The sequence below is a fragment of the Ammospiza caudacuta genome, chromosome 5 (genome assembly GCF_027887145.1).
Source record: "Ammospiza caudacuta isolate bAmmCau1 chromosome 5, bAmmCau1.pri, whole genome shotgun sequence".
Classification (NCBI taxonomy): Eukaryota; Metazoa; Chordata; class Aves; order Passeriformes; family Passerellidae; genus Ammospiza; species Ammospiza caudacuta.
Genome location: NC_080597.1, coordinates 33,212,162 through 33,231,612, shown reverse-complemented (window position 1 = coordinate 33,231,612; position 19,451 = coordinate 33,212,162). Strand labels below are relative to the sequence as shown.

The following is a 19,451-nucleotide window of genomic DNA, read 5'->3' as shown; positions in this document are numbered from 1 at the left end:
ATTTCTCTCACTTTCATGTTTTCACTTCAGCTGTCCCTTATGCTCATCATGATGACGAACATGGCAACAAAATCAGTTTCCTTCACATCCCTCCCAAACCTCTTTACCACAGCGTCTGTAAAGAACTTCAAAACACACAGGTTGTTATAAGCACATCCTGTAATATAAATACGGGCTGGTAGTTTCCTAGTTTGTTTGTTTATTTATTTATTTGTTTATTTAGATAGACGTAACCATTTAGAGGATAAGCACACATTTATGCGTAGCCGTGCAGCAGGCACAGCGACACAACATGCTAAGTGCCATCCCTGGTGAAAGGGGCTGCGGAAAAGCCGCGCCCTGCGGTACCTCCCGCTTTGCCCAGGACGGCCCCTCGGGGCCGCTGCCCGCGGCCGTTGCCCGGAGACAGCGACGCGCCCGGGCCGTGCCGGGCCGGGCTGTGCCGAGCATGGCGCAGCCCGCCGGGCCGCAGGCCCCGCACGCCTCTTTCTTCGGGCCCGTGGCGCGGGGCAACCCGGTGGTGGACAGCTTCGAGGGCGAGCTGCGGCGCGTCCTGAGCTCCCTGCGGCGGCTGCGAGGCGCGGGGGAGGCCAAGCCGCCGCAGCACGACCTGCACCGCCACGGGTAGGGCTGCGCCGCCGCCCCCACCCCGATCCCCGCGTCGCCGCGCGCTCCGGGAGCCGCCCGCCGTTCCCTCTGGCCCTGCCTCAGCTCCCTTTCTCGGCCGCACCTCTCCTCCTTCGCCCTGTTCCTTCAGCCGCCCCGCGGGCTCTCCGCGCCGCCGCCCCGCCGCTCCCGGCCCGCCCTTCCCGGCCCGCCGGGCAGCACCGACCGGGGCGCCACGCCCGGCCCTGCCCGGCTCCCCCCTCACGCCACGGGCTGCGCTGGGCATCCCGCGCCCGCTGCACTGGGGGATAGCCAGGAGTTTGCTCGCCAAACAAACTTCCCCAGCGGTGTGCCAAAGCAATCAGTTTCCTTTTATTTATTTATTTATTTTTCATTGTAATGAAAACCCCTTAGAAATCTGAGCGCCGTTTTGTGTTTTCAGTGCTTCCTACAAGTCAGTGCTTTAGGGAAGAAGCGCAAGGGGCTGTGGAAGTTGGCAGCACCACTGTTGGTTCTGTCAGAGCTGCCTGAGCTTCCTGGTGGGAAAGTCCCCTGACAGTGCTGCAGGGACTGGCAGCCCACCAGCGTGTGCGGCTGCTTGCGAGGGTGAGCTCTTGTGGGCACGTACGTGCCTTCAAAAGCAGGGCTACGCGAGGATAACAGCGCACAGCTCTTTTTGGGCATATGTCTCTGTCGACGTTGGTATATTTTTGTACACATAGATGCAGGCAGAGCATATGGCAAGTATAATAGTGCATATTTGTTTGCTCGCATACATGCATATCTGTGGTTATGCATAAGTCGAGATTTTGTAATGCAGTTAAGATAGAGCAACTGGAATCAGTGTATGATTCATAGTGCATGCATATGTCTTTTATAGACTGTGCATTTCTCATGTAGCTCTTCCTGCTGCATTTAGGCCCATTGTGATACAAGAGCTCAACTATTTACTTTAAGGTAAATAGTTGATTTTCTGTTGTTGTTACCTGAATCCTACTCTGTTCGAAGTTTACAGGTCTTTAACATAAACCCCACAAGTTTCCCAGGGAATCAAAAGTTCCTTCAAAAACAGCATAGGAGTTAAGTTACAGGGTGGTTACCTTATCACTTATGTGCAGCTTCTACCCTTGCGTATTTCACTCAGTAGTTTCCTTGAAATAGCCCAGAAATTACCCTATTCTGAAGTAGGTGTATACATTTTCAGAAGGTACTCAGATTCTGCAGCCTGGCCTTTTTCTGAGCTGGAGATCTTTCCTATTCTAAGCTATCTGGCTTCCCAATTTGTTTATGGGCACATTCATGATTGGGTCCAGGTCTAGGTGGATCATGCAGGTATTAATCTCCAGGATTTTGCCTCTAGTGTTTTGAATCTCAGTATGTTGGTTTTTTATATTGTTTCAGCAGCTGATTTCAATGGCTTGCTATTTTGAAGCCTTTTTGTAGTTTCAGACCTTTTTATTTCAGCTTTAGCTGATAGGTATTATTACAGTGAAAGCTGTTCTCTCCAGGTCCACTTGGAAGAAGTAACACTACTTGGCTGCTTCAGACACTACCAAAATTGCCAACAGTGGTTCTTCTATGTGTTCTTCGTATTTTCTGGTCGGGAGGTGGCCATGCAGCTGTTTGCAATATAGTGCTAAGTTACCAGTTTTTGTTAACAGTGTCTCCAAGCCTTTTTTTACTTGGCTTCTCAAACCTAAGTAAGTTTTGTCTTATTCAGACTGGTATTTTGTGGATGTGACCCATGACCGTGCATACCTTGGTTGGCATGAGAGCATCTTCACATCTGAAGAAATCTGCAGTGTTTGTCATGGAGATGAGAACTGACTGTATCAAGGCCTTGATCTCAGAAGTCTCTGGTGGTAATGAGCCCTACCAAAATTCCAGGGCAATACTGAGCAACATGAAGCTCCCAGTTAGCTGTGCATCCTCAGGCGTTCTTCATTTGTATAGGGACAGTACAGAGGTAGAAGACTGGAATTCTGATTATTAGCATATGTTCAGGCAGTCAGCAAAGTCAAGACTTTATTTATTTGTGAGGGTGAAATTTCAGGATTCTTCTCCCTACTGCTTCATTGTTTGATAGTGCAAAATTGGAGCATGTGCTGCTTGCAGAACCAGCTGTAGTCGGGCTGGTCCTAAGAATTTCTGAAGGTAATGACTATTACAGATGCTTTCCTAAATGTTCTAAAGACTTCTTGCTATGCCATTTTTCAAACTATCTTGTGGCATGGATTGAGATCAAAGTGTTCTTGTTTTTTGAGCAGTAAGAAAACCATCTACCACATGGCAAGTATGTTCAATTTAGAAAAATAAAATTATCTGCTTCATTCCTCCAAGTCTTTCAAACTTTGGTGTTTATAGGTCAACAAAAAGGCCATGATTTAGACACTTAAATGTTCTAATGTATGAAAAAATTACTGAGGACTTCCCTGCTATCAAAAATCTTTTCAGTCAGAAATAGCAATCGAAAGTAATTTTTCCTCAGCTAAACAAGAATTTGTTTTGCTCCATTTCCCTTGGCAGCAGGTCCATCAAAGCTTTACCTTGAACTATTGATTTTATCTCATGTGTGGCTTAGCCACCCTTATTTAATAAGATGGCTTTTGATCAGTATCAGAGAATTCTTTATACTTTCAGTAAAGATTTTAGTCACATGGGCCTTATCCTGTGCACACCATTATGGGTTGACCTTAGGGAATTTTTTCTACTATGGATGGAAATAAAGAAATTTCATCTCTGAGCTTCAACAGTCCACGAGTCTTTTTTAAGAATTCACTTACTTAACTTGTTACTCTGGTGTCCTACAGGCTGTTTAAAGGAAAGGCTGAGGAGCTGTTTGGGAAGTGTCTCACTCTCCTCCTTTGTCTGTGTCAAAGAAACATTCTTGTGTCATGAACTCACTTGTAGTTAGTCATGGCATTGTAGCAGAATCAATTTACCTTAACCTTCCCACTCTAGTTGAAAGTCTGGTCAGGTTCGTCAGTAGTTTGCTAAACTAGTTTTTTACAGATTTATTACTTGTTTATTATATCTGAGAATCTCATGTGTTAACATGAACATTGATGTTAATGAAGATGACCACTGGGGACTTTGAGCTGATCAGTCTGAAAGAAACGTACTAGTCTTAGCTTTCAAGAGCTCCATCCAGGGTCATTCTTGATCGCTCTTTTCCCTCTTTTCTCCCTCTTTCTCTTTTCCCCCTAATATCCATCAAATCTCTGTCTCTGAAATTTTCCTAAATTCTTCCTTACATAGTCCAAGGGAGCTTTGCTCAGCTGCCTGACAGATTCCTTTGCTTTGGAGCCTCCTTACAGATACTAACTGGTGTGGAGTATTTTTCTCAGTATAAGAATTCAGTACCCACCCAGGCTGTTAATTGTTACAGATGGACCAGGAGGGACTCATTCCCATCCATTTGGAAAGTATCTTTCATTTCACTGAGCTATGGTTTCCTTAAAAAATTTGTCCTTAAAAATGCCTTAGAACATTTTATTCTGATTGTTGCTTTTGGCCTAGTTTGTGCTGTTACTGCATTTTTCCTTTAGGATACAACTCTAGGATGCCCTACTTATTTCCTTGCTGCCTACTTTCAAGAACTGAGAATTGTGCTGAGATGATACTTTTAGAAAAAAAAAGGATTATGATTGTTGCATTTCTTAATAGTAAAGATAATTTTGGCAGATTTCTCATAAAGCCATCTGTTTCACCTTGAAATGTGAAGGTGGTTCACAGTTTTCTGTGTGGAAAAAATATTATTTATTGTGGGTTTTTTTTTTTATTGGGTGTGTTCTTATAAGCTGAAGAGTTATGTAAGAGACTGTGAGAATGCCTTCCAAGTGCTTGAACATCAGAGAACAGTTTAAGAAAGTGTCTTACGTTCTAATCTACCATCCCAGTCTTAAGAGAAGTTGAAAAGTTCCAACCACCTCACACCAGTAAGCATGTGCTTTATGCATGACAGTTCAGCTAGAATGATATTTTTCAGATGTTAATTTCTTTATATGTTCATTTATATTTCTTCAGGTGTTTTCTTTCCTCGTAAATTGCTACCTATACATAATTTGGCTGTAGTAGTATCACAAGGCACTCTGCTGACATTTCTATACAATTAATTTGTAAAGAGAATAAATGTAAGAGCTGCCTGACACTGTGAACACCATCAATACTGGTAGTGATTTGCTAAGGGGATACTTTTATGAAAAAATCCCAGTGCTTCTTGGCAGTCTTTGATCAGTTATTGTTTTCCAGCTAGAATGTAGCTTTCTTAAAGAAGCATAGTGTGGGAAGGTTGTACACATGAGGGCACGAGGCCATCAGACCCTGGCTGGGAGGGACTGAACTACTGGCATGATATAGTCAGTGTCTCTGTAGCAGAGGGAAACTACTTAAAATCACCTTTGTGAGAGGCTTGCTGGTTCAGCAAAATAGGCAATTTGTTGCACAAAGACATCCTTGATGACAACTGTGGCTAGAGTAATAGATGGAGGCGACAGAAGAGCATCACAATTATTGCCATAAAACCCTCTCTGTTTTAGAAAGTGTGGCATTTGGTTCTCTCTGAAACCTACTCCTTACAACTGAAAATTCCTGAACATTTCTTCTTTCATGACTCATGGTGTAGCTCTGTGTAGCATGAGCTCTATACACCATAGCTCTATATATTCTCCAGCTTTATGGTTTATTCCAGGGCTACCAGTTCGCAAGGTTGCAGCTACCTGAGCATACATTGTTATTTTGTAATTTTTTTTCCTGCTCATAACATTTGTAGTTTCCAGTCCAATAATTGCTGTGAACCATAATTCATTGAGTCTAAGATATCAAATTGTTTCTTCCAAGAGAACTTCTCAAATACTAGCTGAAAGGTGGGACAGATTTTCTGCTTGTGACTATGCTTGAAAAACACAATGGGATTATTACTAGGACATTTTAGTGAGAATTTACTTGGGAGAAAAATTCATCCTATTTAAAATGCATGATAAAAATGAAACAGAAATGAAACCCAGAAATGTCCTTGTCTGCCTGTTAAATTTGGTTTTAATGATTACTTGTTTTGAAATATGTAGAAGTTCAAATAGATTTGGAAGAAAGGAGTTTTTAAAATTTGAAGCTTTCTGGATTTGTTTACTTGTTATGACAGGTTTCCTGCCAGTTTAATCTGAGACCTTTTCTCCTATATCTATTTTTTTTTTAGAGCAAATACTTTGTTTGACATTTGGATCAAATACAAGCCACGACTACCAGAGTGGTATTACAATGAAAGACTTGTGAAAGTTGGTGATACCCTTGCTCAGATCAAAGTAAGTAATATGAAATCAGAAAAGGTTAAATCATAGCCTTTGTTTCATTATCTTTCTATTCTGCTTTAATTTTTAATCATATTTTACTGAAAGCTATTTAGAAAGTAGCAAAAGCTTTTGCAAAATTATTCTAGTGACAGTTGGTTGTTTGTATTTCTTGCTTTTTATTGTAAAACTGCCCTGATTTTTAATATATTTTCTATATCTGTATTTTCTATGCACCCATTGCCTTTTCAAATGCCCCAAAATCTTTCTTTTTTTTGTTTGATGTTTCAGCATGGTAGCATACAATATCTGATTGTACCTTTAATGCTGTTAAAAGTACAAATTGACAATGACAGAGCAGTTCCACTGACTCAACTCAATGTTCAGTTAACCAAACGTGAATAAAAGAATTGTCAGGAGAGGAACAGAGAACAAGAGAACAAGAACCAGAGTGCAACTACACATTGTAAAACTATATGTATCAGTGATGTTGCATCTTGAATTACGTGTGTATTTCTGGTCTCCTCAAAAAGGGTAGATCACAACTAAAAGGGATTCATGAGCTAGATTGTTTGAGACAGAGTATTTGAGAGGTTTCACTGTATGATATCTCTATTTATGCTTTTACTGAGTCAAATGTTACTGACTAGTGTTGGAGATGGGATGCCAGGCTGGTAAGTGTTGATATGACTCAATAAGGCAAATATATTTTTATATACTATTTGTCCTTTGTGTTTCCTGTGGAAAAAGTCCAAGGGTGAGCCATTTACAAGCTCAGTGGTATTTGTGTCAGAAGGTCACGCCATAAAATCTGGGGCTTTCAAGGGTAGTTACTAAACAACACTCAGAAGCAGCTCAGAGATGTATAGTTAGAAAGCCAGTTCTGTATCTTCTACTTAATTTTTTAACATAATGGGAATAAAAGAAAATAAATAAAAAAGAAGAGGGCATAACTGGAAATGTATCAAGGTGGTTTGAGGGGCCATCTTTTTGAGGCACATATCCAGTGAAACTGTTCTTTCACTCTTACGTCCTTTGCTCATGGAATGCAGCAAGGAGAGATGCTCTTTGTGCTGTTAATGGAGAGTGTTTATTTGAGGCTCCCTGGCGAGCTTTTCCACAGGCCACGGCAAAGGCAGGAGTATCATGCAGATGTTAAGAAGTCTTCTATATCCTTCATTGCATGTGCTTTGACGAATTCCACAAAAGTGGCCTGCTCCTGAGTAAGAAACAGACAGCTGAAGCTGAGTTCCAGCAGCACTCACTAGGAGGCAGAAGAAGGAATACAGAAGAGTCCATAACTGCAAAGCCATTACAATTGAAGCTGCAGGGTCATGGTGTAGGTTTAGACATAAAGAAATTCTTAAGGAAGCTTGAACAGCAGCCATTGTTAGTAGCATTGCCTAGATAATCCTGTTCATGTTTTCTTCATGTTTGTATATTCCTGAGGTTCTCATAGGTTTTGGGCCCTAGGAATTGCTTGAAACATTACATGAAGCTTTCAGTGCTTGGGAACTGTTGCTCTCACAGAGTACTCAGTAAGGTTATTTCAAAAGTATGAAATGCTGCTCTCTGTACTCTGCATTGCCTTCCCAAAGCAGCACTCCAATATAGTTTGGTCCTTCTATTCAAGGTGCTTAATGACCTAACCATAGATTGCCTCAAAATAATCTATGTTTGTGCATAAGGACTTCTGCTTGGAACTTCAATCTTCTAGTGTAATGTGAAATTTTCTAGAGTGAAGTTACCGATGTTGTTGAAGGAGTTGTTTTGCTGGCCAGTTAATACTTTCAACTATTTTTGGAACTCACACTTTTAAGTACATTTCTTTAATGTAATTTTAGAATGAAAACCTAGTTTTCATTCGATTTTTTTCCCTGAAAAGAAATAAATAGAAACAACAGGGGATGGATATTGCAAATTTCAAATACATTACAGGAAGGATGAATGTGGAGTAAAACCAAGGTCTTTGATATGTGGGGTAAAGCCTATTCCATAAGCACCCCTCTTGACTCCTAGTTGAAAGCTGGTGTTGAATATTTTAAATTTTAACCTGCACATGATATAATACTTAATGATGTGTAGTCCTTAGAAAATAATTATTGCATATGAATAGTCAGTGGGTAGGCGCCCACTTAGCTTTCTGTCCTCCTGCTGTATTTTTCTAATGCCTTTAGATTCCTTCCTATAATACATCTGCTATGTGTTTTTTAGGACACACCTAAATTCATTAAATCATAGATCTGGAAATTACTTAGTCTAGAAGTCATCATGTGATCAGTACTGACTCGTTTTTTTCCCTGCCTCCCATTCTGCCTGTATCTGCCTGTTATCTTTGGTCATACACACGTATTTTAAACTGGTTAAGGGAGAATTTATCTTTTTGTTGTGTGTCAATATCTTAATGGCATTCTGATCCATGGCTTTGGATTCTAAGTGTTATCACAGCCCGAATGCACGTATTAGATTACACAAGTGACTGACTGCCCGTAGCAGTCCCTGGAAAGTCAGAGTTTCTATGAATGGCTGCTGCTTTCAGACAGCAAATAGGACAGTAGGGCCATGTGAGTTAGACTCCTCAGATGATTAAAAATTTAAGGTGTTACTGTGGTGGAAAGAATTTATATTGAAAAAAGAAGGGTATGCAAGGAAATAAGAATTTTCTGTGATTAAATATTAAAGGATCATTTTTACCACCAGTTAGTTGCTTTTTCCTCAATAATTTATTTAGTGTGAACGCTGGACTTAGTGGAATTGGTAGAGAAACCTAAATGTAATCTTGCTGAAGGAAGTGGTGGTGATGATTCAGTGAGTGTCACTTCCAGATCTGAGTCAGTGCTGAACCATAGAGTCAGCATGATTTTAGAGTGGTTCGACATGCTGCTGGGGAGCTGTTTGGAATGAGACATAAAGCTCAACATCCTCTTTGCTAACAGTTGTTAAAGACCCAGAGCCAATATCTGGTCTAATTATGCTAATTTCTTGGCCATGTCTAAATTCCAGTTTTCACTTGTTTCAGTCTTTTAAAATTCATCTTACTCTTTCTGTTTTATTTAAAGAAAAAAAAGTCTTAGGTAACATGGAAACAAGGAAGAGAAAAGTGATTATATCTACATGTTGCTTATAAAGTTCTATATTATGAAATGCTTTTTCCCTGAAGTGTAGTATCATTGTCATTACTGTTGTAAAACTGTAGCATTTCCAGCAACTCTTTAAGTTTATTACATTAGCCCAGGACCCTGCTTTATAATTGTTCTCTGATATGTCGTATTTATGATTAGAATAAACAAAACTCACCAAAACTTGCAAAGCACAAGCCATTCTTTTAAGTATTTCAACCTTTGATGTGTTGAGTGTTCACACTACATGCTGGATATTTGTATGAAACTGTAGTGCTTTACTTCCTGTTGCTCTTTCACATTGATACATTTTTCATAAAGATAATAAAAACCCCACATGTTCTATAGAAATAGAAATGCAATACACAAACTACAAAAAATATATTTTTTTTTCAGGAATATAAGCTGGCACTTCAACAGTGTTATGAAAGATACCTTCAGCAGTTTGTTTCTGTAAACCTTGATGATGTCATGGATGATGTGCAGCGCTTTAAATCTGCCTTTTTTCCAAATGGTGTCAGAGACAAAAATGCAGCAGTTATGGTAGGTTGCGGTTTTAAAAATTTTTCTAGTCAAAGACATTCACAGATTCAAAGTAAGGAGCCCATTTTATCTTCCACAAATGTACTTCATATTAATTATATATTAACTAATCTTTAATAGTTTGTTGATATAAATTGCATTGAGATTTAATTATTGTACGTATGATACAAACATCTGGAGTTGGTCTAGATTTCTAAGAGGATATAAGTGGCTAATGCTTTTGTGGCAGAAGCCAACCATCATCAACTTAGTGTTAAAACAGCAGTTTTCTCTGAATGAATGTGGTGTTCTGTAACTGTTTACGGCTGTTTTTGCTCTGAACTAGTTGCTGTTATCCACTGTCCGAATCAGGATGTGGGCAAAATTTGATAAATATCCTGCAATTTTGGAAATTTCTGTATTGTATGATCTAAGAACCAGGCAGGATGCAAGACAATTAAAACATTCTCCTGTATTTTGTACCATGAGTGTGCAAAATACTACTTGTAATAAAAGGTCATGGCAGTTAGAAGAGCAGTGTTATGTTTTTATAGCTTATATGCTCACTGTGAACAAAAAGGGCAGAATGCTGAATAATTTTCCAAGTGCTTTAAGCTCTAGGAAGCTGAGTGACCTTAAGAATGTGTTGGAATTCTTTTGTGTTAATTGTTAAGGTTGGGACTTGCAGTATACCTTTTGTTATTCGTGGAAGAAAGTGTTTCAGTGGATATAGGAGGAATGCTAAAAACGTTATATTTTACATTAAGCAGTTCTTTGCTGAGAAGCTCTGCTTTTGTACATGGTGGGTATTTTGAGTTAACTAATACAAGTTACTCTGTGATCAAGAACAATGAACAGAAATGGATGGCAGCTCCTGTGTATTGAGCTAATCAAATTAATATCCTCGAGTCAGAGTGTAAATAGGTGTTTAGTGAAGAGAAGAAAGCAGACAGTTTGCTTAAAAACTAGAAGCAGATATCATGATAGAAGAGATACTTTTTATTATTATTTTTCTTTTTAAAGTGTGGCTCAGCTTCCTAGAAAGAATATGATCAAAGACTATGTTAATACATTTTAAAAAATGTTTTGTAAATAATTTTGAAGTTCCAGAGATACTCTCCTCTGTTTTCTGTATGTCTGCCTAGACTTTGAGCCAGTCCTACTGGCAAATGTTATGGCAACTCTGTACTAAAATGCCTGTTCTGTAACTTAGCCTTTGCAGACTGAGATATCCTTAAATTTTCAGATATGAAATTTAGTTTGGCAGTTATCCCTACAATTGGAAGTGGAAAATGATAATGTGTCAAATGATTCATTATCTTCAGTGAATCAACTGCAAAAAAATAATATAATTTCAAATGTTACCAGGTTAGAAGGCTTTTGAGAGAATTATAGATACTTACTGGTCATGTCCCACTTAGCCCATTTTTTCATGTTGTTTGTTCAGCTGATGCTGGAGTCCAGGCACCAGTGAGGTCACATTATTTTAGGTATTACAGGGAAGAGGAGGAAAAATCCAAGTGTGGAAAAGTAACAGATGAGAGTGAGAAATAAAATAGTGGTGATATAGATGGAGAGGTGTAGAAAAGTTAAAACTTGCCTTAGTTTATGAAAGACATCTACAGAGAAGCCCAGTGTCAAAGCCCGATTCTTTGAATAGCAGTTTGATGCCTCATTCTCCCTACATCCCTTCCAGCACTCCTAGTGCATTTTCATCCTGTGACACAGTGGAAACTGACTCAGATTCATGGTACAGCAATCCTGAAGCTTTAGCATTTTCTCCATATTCTAATGCTCAGTTCAATGTCATGCTGATTTTTTTTGCTGTTATGCCTAATCTTTTCTTACTCATAATTTTGTTATACTTTGCTGATGTGTACCGACATATGCTTATATTAATTAACTTTGTATATATTTCTATGTGTTTTAGTTCCATGTTTTGCAAGCAAGAAATGTTTGCATTTATCATGTGGTTTGCAGCAGAGACAGGAATCTTCGGCATGGAGAGTCCCTGCAGACTTGTCTCAATGCCTTGACCTCATTACGACTCACTATGCAAGTGGCTCTACCTCAGGAGGATTTGTGTTGGCTTATCTACAATGGTACCTCAGGCTTTCCATTTACATTTCTTTGCTAAGCAAAGCTGTGAAGGGAAAATTTTATAGTCTTTATACTCTTTAAGGTCAACTGAAGGGTCATGAATAAATCTCTAGTTAGTCTTCAATCACAGTAGGGTTTTTTGGGTAACTTTTTGTTTTTCTAATTTAAGGGATTTTAAAATTAAGATTTCCACAGTGTACATTTTCAGGTGGACTGCTGTAAAAGCATCAACTTTTTCATCATTACTGTGCTTAAGAGTACAAATAAAATCAAAAGTAAGGACATTTTTGGAGTACATCCTGTTTAGCAAAAATGCTCAAGATTTCTCTATCAATAAAATGTCTGTTTTGATGGGGTCATTTTGTCTTTTTTCTTTTGGTTTCTGGTTGGTTTTTTGTTGGTTTTGGTTTGGAGGTTTTTCTGCTTGTTTGTTATTGGGTTTTGTTGTTTTTTTTTTTTTTTTTGAAAAGGGGATTGCAGATCTAAGAGTAGAAAATTATTGTCTGCCATTACATCTTTGTATTTTTGAAAGTACTTTGAAAGGAAGAGTTGATAATAAAACTATTTTAAAATACTATATGGCACTTAAGGATTTTGATGTATGTATAAGACTTCAGGCTGCTGCTTGTAAATGCTTGTATTAGAGAAAAATTGAGAAAATAATGGAACTTCTGCAAACTAGATGCACAGAGAATGATTTATCAAGATTTTAATTTCAGGAACAACAACAGTCTATTTTTGCTTTGAAAGGCAATGTTATTTAGTCAAAAATAAACAGACCAGTATGAATGTCCCAGAATCACAGCATATTCGGAATTAGAAGGGCTATATGAGGATCATCAAGTCCAGCTCTTGAGTGACTGACCCATACAGGGATTGAACCCACAACCTTGGCATGGTTAACACCATGCTCTGACCAACTGACCTGCTATGGTCAATTGTTGCAATATAAATAGTGAAGATAATATGTTCCTAATTTCATTTTGAAAAATGCACTTTCTCTGAGCTGTGATTGGTCAAAATTCTTATCCTTTTGTTTTACTGGAACTGCTGTTGCCCTCAGTCCCTACTTTTGAGGTGTGTGTTTTGATTGCATGTTTCTATGGGAGAAGAATTAATATTAAAATATACTCCCCTGCCATTCTTACATCGCAGTGCCTATGTGTGGTACAGGTCTCTGTACCAATCCTAGCCAATAATCTGCTCTAATTAGGAGGAGACACTAACTCACATTTTCCCTAGTTCTTGAGCATTTTTCTGCAATTTCAGATAATAGATTTTTGTGCCTCAATACACATTTGACTGATAAAAGAAATCTTCCTAATACTTGCTCCATTTGAGTTTATTGAGATAATAACACCCTTCTAGCTATGACAGTTGACACTGTGATGCCTCCTGCTGGCACAGGTGTCCCTTTCTGAACATTCATACAAACAGAAGAATAGGCTTTTTTTTTTTTGTCTCCCAGAACTCCAATATCTTCTATACTTCTAAGACTGATTTTTGAAAATTTTATGATGTTGCTTGAGTCAAGTACATTTTTGACAGGCTTTTATTTCTAAGTCATTTTGATGCTCTTGGAAACTCTACTTGCTTTCAATTTTCTTCATGTCACTTGTCATACTTAATGTAATATTGGTGGTGTCTGCCAGGACAGATGGACGAAAAGAGTCATGTAAGGTGAGGTCCGTGAGGAGAGGTAGTATTTTGTTTTAAAGAGCTTGGCATTTGGAGATGAAAGTAAGTTTTGTCTCTCTAGCAGTTACTGAGTAAAAAATGGATTAGGTAAATTTTTAAGATTTCATTCTCATGAACTCTCATGATTACACTGCTTCACTGTGTAGGTATTTTTGAAACTAATGTTGCAGAAGAATTGAATGATTTCATCTTCTCTAAATTATAAGTACAGAAAAATCATTAGTTTTTCATTCATTTAATGAAAAATCACTAAATTGTTCTTCTCTGGAAGTAACAACCCAGATAATAAGAAAAAGATTGAGTTGCTTAGCATAACAAATTTCATGTGGAATTATAGAACTTACCTGTTTGTTTATTTGAATTTATTTTTGCAGGTACTATCCATATTTACACCATATGCAGACATTTGATGGTGATGGGTCATTCTGCTAAGGTACAGCAAAATAAATAGAAAGCGTTTTAAAATTTGTAGAAGTTTAGAAAACGCACTTGTGTTTTGCATAACAATGTACCTTGACTTTTCAATTTCACTGGCATTGCTAATAGTAGTACTTTTGTCACAAGGAAATAAGATGTCTGTGTTTCAAAGTGGGTGATTTCTAAGCTCTCATGCCTTCCTGAGTCTGCTCCTTCCTCAGCTGTGCAGTGAGGCCCAGCAATGTCCTGCTGGACATTGAAATGCCATTTGTTAGGCTGTGTCAGGATTCCAAGTGCTTTGTTTTGGACATCTGTATATGTTCAAGAATTGGTCTTTTGCTTCTTAAAATGTGGAAATGTGCTGACACCTGGTGGCTAGGGTTTTAGTTGTGAATACTTGATAAAAATAACCTGGCCTTTCCCCCACACCTTTTTTCTCAGTGTAGTTTTTGTCTTAGCTTTACTCTTTTCTCCTAAAACTTGACCAGAATTTGAATCAGCCTTAATACAAAAGATTTTCTTATGTGTTGTTTTATTAATCTTTCAATGAGCAAGAAAGATGTTTTGTCTTTGAGCATCTATCTATTAAAAACAGAAGTGATTTAGCACCTCCTTTAGCATACTCAGGTTTCCGCTACAGGAAACGGAGGAATTGATTGTGGGTATTTCTGATTTTTGAAATTCAGACTAAAAGAAAATTTGTATATTGGCTTAATTTAGGACAAAGGTTGTGCACATTTTATGTACTTCAGGGAAAGGCTGACCCAAAGAAGATGTTAAGAGGAAGATACAGATACTGTTCATTCAATCGAGAAGGACTAATGATTAAAATTAGACTGCTGCAATGACTGTGTTGCCCTGCAGGTTAGGAGCCAAGAGTTCCATGGGTATAAATTAATCTAATCACAGTTTTTTCACTGCAAAAGACAGACTCCATTGCATCCCAGATAAGCTTGTTGATCCTGCTGAAAAATAGTCACTAGAGCTGCCACAAAAGGGAGGTCTAATTCTCAAGATAACAGCAGATGAGAGAGAAGGGGGGAATCTTTGTCTGGTGGCGAGACCATAGTGAACTGGAGTGGGTAAAGTAGTTTGGAGGCTAAAATAGTACTTGACCACAGTTTAAGATGAAAAGATCCAATAAATTGCAGGGGAATGTTTTTTAGTCAATAAAAGATGTTAAAAATTAACACAATTTCTAGTGATTCCCCCCCCCCCTTCAGTTTGTCCTACCAGCTGAGGATAAGTCTTTGTATCTGTCCTTTAGTAATGGAAAGTATATTTATGTGGGTGAAAATGCATTCATTTTGAAATTAGATCTCTTCAATACAGGTCCTGGAATACTTACTGTGGGCCAGTATATGTATGGAATCATCCATTCCACTCTTATCTGTGCATTATTTGACGTGGAGAGCCACCCTATATACGGCAGTTTCTCAGTGTTATTTTGATTGTCAAGCCAGCATTCATGGAGAGGTATCCTGATTTACCTTATGAGCATTTCAGAGGCAGTCAAATGGGAAATATTTATTTAAATATTTCTACTTATTATGAGATCATATGTATTTTAGAGTTCTGTCCATATTCCAAAATTTTACTGCAAATTGGAGATGTGTTTCCCCATGTAAATGCATAATCAACTCAAATGCAATAGCACTTTCTGTATACTCACAGTTACAAACTTCTAGCATTAAACACTGGCCAGGTCCCATGTATGTACAAAAGGTATTTTGCAAGGGTTTTGTTTTCCTTTTCAGTTGTTCAGGACCTGACTTTCATTGCAGCTCTTTACAGTTGCATAAATTCAGAAATTATATTATTCTAAAATTAGATATCAACATACAGGATATGAACACAGAGTATATATATATTTTTAAATTCTTTGGACAGATATTTGCTCGCCGTGGTTTGATTAAGATTGACGAACTGAAGCAATTAGAAGATATCAGTTCTTCTCTGGGACATACAGAGAGAGAAAAGATTTTTAGAGAGGCCACTCTAAAGGTATCATCCTGCAAATCATTATGAAAAGGTAGAGTAGTTGTGATCTGTATGAGCAGAACATGTAACAGATGATGACTTACTTTTTCCTTTGTGTCAGATGTCAGTAATGATTTTCAAGAGAGCAGTATATGAATCTAGAAAAAAGTCAAACAGCTTTCGACGTGAGTCAAAACTTAACCCAAGAAAAGCAGTAAATGTAAGTCTGACATTTCATATAATCCTTCTCTTCCTTTACTCTTGTCATGTGATGAAACCATGATATAATTCTTCTAAATACACATGGTGCTCTACACAGGCAGAAAGTTTTATATTTTCCATTTCATAAGCAACAGAATTTATTAATAAAACTCAGAACAAGCTTGGAAGTAGGGAAAATGTACTAATTATTACTTTAGAAAATTATCAGGAGAGATCTGCATGGATCTAAACTACATAGCCTTAATATGCTCCCTCATAATTTCTATTGTACTATTTTTGAAGTAAAATACCATGCAGCAGTGTGTTTGGTTGCTGTGAAATGATTAGTCTACCTAAGTGCTGTACCTGCTTAGCATGAGGCTTTGCTATGCCTTTGAAGCATGACATTAATAACAGCAATACATTTTACAGTATGTAATTTTCTATTTTGAACATGTGATTACTTTTTGATGGATAAATGTTTTCAAAAAAATCTTGCTTTATTGCAAGTCGGTTTAGATACCATAAGGTTTAAATAACCTTTTCTTACTTAGGTGTCATGGCCTCGCACCACTACCGAGCGGCTGCTGGTGGCAATGTTTGATGGTGCTGCAGCTCAGTTCCTTGCCATCCTGGAAGCACTGCCTGATCGTAGCAGGAATCTATTGCCCTCTCATCCTCCTGTTCCTGATGAAGTGCAAATTCCTGAGGTCACTTCTGAGCTTTTTTCTGCAGGCCTAGAAATCCTCTCAGGTAACAGCTTAAAGAAGCAAAAACAGTTGTTGAGGAGCCTGGACCTCCATTTTATTTTTCTATTTTGAAAAAAAAAAAAGAATGTGCCTGAAAGTATATGTTTGATTTATAGCAATAGCACCTGTAAGAGTAGGTAGTCTTTCTTATCTTCACATAATAGAAAATAAATATCTGGGTTGATCTCCATGATCTCTTATAATTAGTAAAAATCTGCAGCAGTTTATGTATTTATTTTCTAAGTAAACTGGAGTTCACTTTATAGCAGCCTTTACAGGTTTTACTGTGCCATATACTTATGGCTAAAACAGTGTTGTTAACAAAACAATGCTTTCACTACTGCTGAGCACTTCCTGCACAGCCTGAGAGCAGCTGGATGGGGGCCAGGCAGCCAGGCAGGATTAAAATACCACGGTGTTTGATGTATTCTAGTAATTAAAAAAATTCCATTCAAAGTTAGGTGTAAAAACTTGAGAAAAACACTGGACTTGATGGTTCCTTCCACACTTCTGTTTGCTGGGCTCTGAGCTGAATATAGTCCTGGGTATAGAGGGATTTTGTCAGTAAAAGGAAATATAGAGACTAAGTACACTTCAGAATGATATTTTTCTTGGTATGATTACTGGCTAATTAGAACATAACAAGTCTAATAGATTATAAATTGACTTAGTAAGTTGTCTGTGTTGAAGGTGGAGCGAGCAGTGGCACCAATCACTTTGGTATAATTAATCCATCATCTAGTCTTCTGCAGTTGATGCTAGCAGGTAAGCTAGATTGGAATTTCAAATGAATTTTTAACCCAGTGATATAAATACTCAGTGGGCAGAGTTAACTTTCATGTTAGTAACATTTCTATACATAAAGAGTCTGCAAAATGGTAGCCTCTTGGAGCGGTTCTGTGCAGGGCCAGGACCTGGATTTTGGTGATGAAGCTTGTAGTTCCCTTCCAACTCATGACAGTGACTGTGGCATATTGTTATGACTACAGAACACTGCTGAATATATTAGCTAAAACACTTGCTGAGAGTTCCAAGGACCAGGAAGTCTAGTTGCTGCCTTACTGTAGTCTGAATAAACTTGAAAAGTGAGAAAATAGGATCCCTGTGTGTATATGAACGTTTCGCGATGCAGTAATGAGAAACTTGAAATAAATTGTATGTGTTTCTATGCAAATTTTAAACCAAATTTTGGATAATAAGAGTCTTTACAGGGTGATAAGCTCTTCCTGCAACAGCAAGGATTAGATCCTTGGTGTTCTCTACGTAGGTATGTTAATATCAATAATTGTAGAGCCTCTTTTGAATATAACAGGACACTGTGATATAGTTAAGTGGCCATGGTGGTATTTGTTAAAAGTTTGCATTTTATGATCTTGGAGGTTTTTTCAAACCTTTATGATTCTGTGGTTGCACATCCATCATTAAAGCAGCCTGTAAGCATAGACATTACTGTGAAAAGATAAAGCTATTGTTTCTTGTGAAGTTATTAAAACATCCTTCAAGATTATGCTGACTATTCAAAAATGTGTGAAGGTTTATCTTTATATTTATCAATACCCAAGTAATGAAAATAATTGAAATTAAACTTTCAATAAACTTCTGAATACATATACATAAAATAGAGAAAATATTTTTGTCATCACTGCAGGAGAAGAAAGGGTGTCTGGAGATGCTGCTGTGAAATTTGTAAAATTAGCTTTCAGCTATGAAGAGTGGAACGTGTTTTATTCTGCTTTTGAATTTGTTGATCATTTTCTTCAGGTAATCTGAATGTGATTGCAATGTTATTTATTTAATCTTTTCCTATGAGGGTAAGGAATATTCAAAATACATATTTTAAAGACCAATTTCTATGTTTTTTTCTTCTCAATTAGGCTCAAGATGACCCAACATGGAAGAAAGCTGAACTAGAACTCAAACTTCTTACACTCATGCAACCTGTAGTACTCCCAGGAAGATTTGAACGTAGTTTTTCTATTAGTGAGGGTGGTAAGAGCAAAGAAGGCAGCACACGTCGGGGTTCTGAAAAGACAAAGACAATTAGAAGTGAGTGTTGTTCAGTTATAGTTGTGTTTGAATTTCAAATATTTTTGCAGCAGGAGGTTTTGTAAATTATTTATAAAGCTATGTAATATGGTGCATGCAGTAGTCCATGAGAAAAAGTAGTAATTGAGAAAATGCCACCTATTTTTTCCAGTTTTCATTTGTCAAAATATGACTTTATTTCCCTTAGTAGGAAATGCATGATGTGTGTTAAGCATGCGCCAAGTTATAAGCAAAGATGCAAAATGATTGAATGTTTTCAGACAAGGTTTCAGGGGAAAAGTGAAACAGCTCTTTAAGCATTTTTTGTCTAGTCTTATACCTAATTTATGCAAAATTTCTTTACATAGAAGCAAGAAAAACTTGTTAGAGCAATTGCAGTTTAATTCTATGACAATCAAAAACCTGAATATGTCTTGAAAACTTTCTGTTTCCTAGAAATGGAAATGCTCACTTTTTATAGAAGTGAATAAACTTGGAATTATCTGTCCCCCTCTGAATTTACTGTTTCTTAGACCATGTTATCTGCTGGCTTATATTAGTAAATCAGTTGACTCAGATATTTTCAAACTTAGGTTTTAAATTAGATATAATGTCTTGCCTTTCCTTTCCCCACCTTTTTTTTATAAATGCTGAATGTAGAGGAATCCTTAAAGCCTGGAGATCCTTTTCGTGATCTTATGATTTTGGCAAAAACAACGTTTTCCTATGTCTCCACATTTGAGCAGGTA

The 19,451-nt window shown here is 37.8% G+C and overlaps 1 protein-coding gene across 1 annotated transcript in view; it reads left to right on the top strand.

The window, feature by feature from the left end:
• The first annotated feature begins 448 nt into the window (after window positions 1–448).
• CFAP54 (cilia and flagella associated protein 54) overlaps window positions 449–19,451 on the top strand; it is a 101,190-nt gene continuing 82,187 nt past the window's right edge. Inside the window, exons 1-13 of the mRNA XM_058805938.1 lie at window positions 449–624; window positions 5,801–5,906; window positions 9,407–9,553; window positions 11,463–11,634; window positions 13,705–13,763; window positions 15,080–15,223; window positions 15,638–15,751; window positions 15,849–15,947; window positions 16,483–16,681; window positions 17,368–17,442; window positions 18,326–18,438; window positions 18,552–18,723; window positions 19,363–19,448. Coding sequence (XP_058661921.1) covers window positions 449–624; window positions 5,801–5,906; window positions 9,407–9,553; window positions 11,463–11,634; window positions 13,705–13,763; window positions 15,080–15,223; window positions 15,638–15,751; window positions 15,849–15,947; window positions 16,483–16,681; window positions 17,368–17,442; window positions 18,326–18,438; window positions 18,552–18,723; window positions 19,363–19,448 — 1,662 coding nt within the window. The remainder of the gene's footprint in view (window positions 625–5,800; window positions 5,907–9,406; window positions 9,554–11,462; window positions 11,635–13,704; window positions 13,764–15,079; window positions 15,224–15,637; window positions 15,752–15,848; window positions 15,948–16,482; window positions 16,682–17,367; window positions 17,443–18,325; window positions 18,439–18,551; window positions 18,724–19,362; window positions 19,449–19,451) is intronic.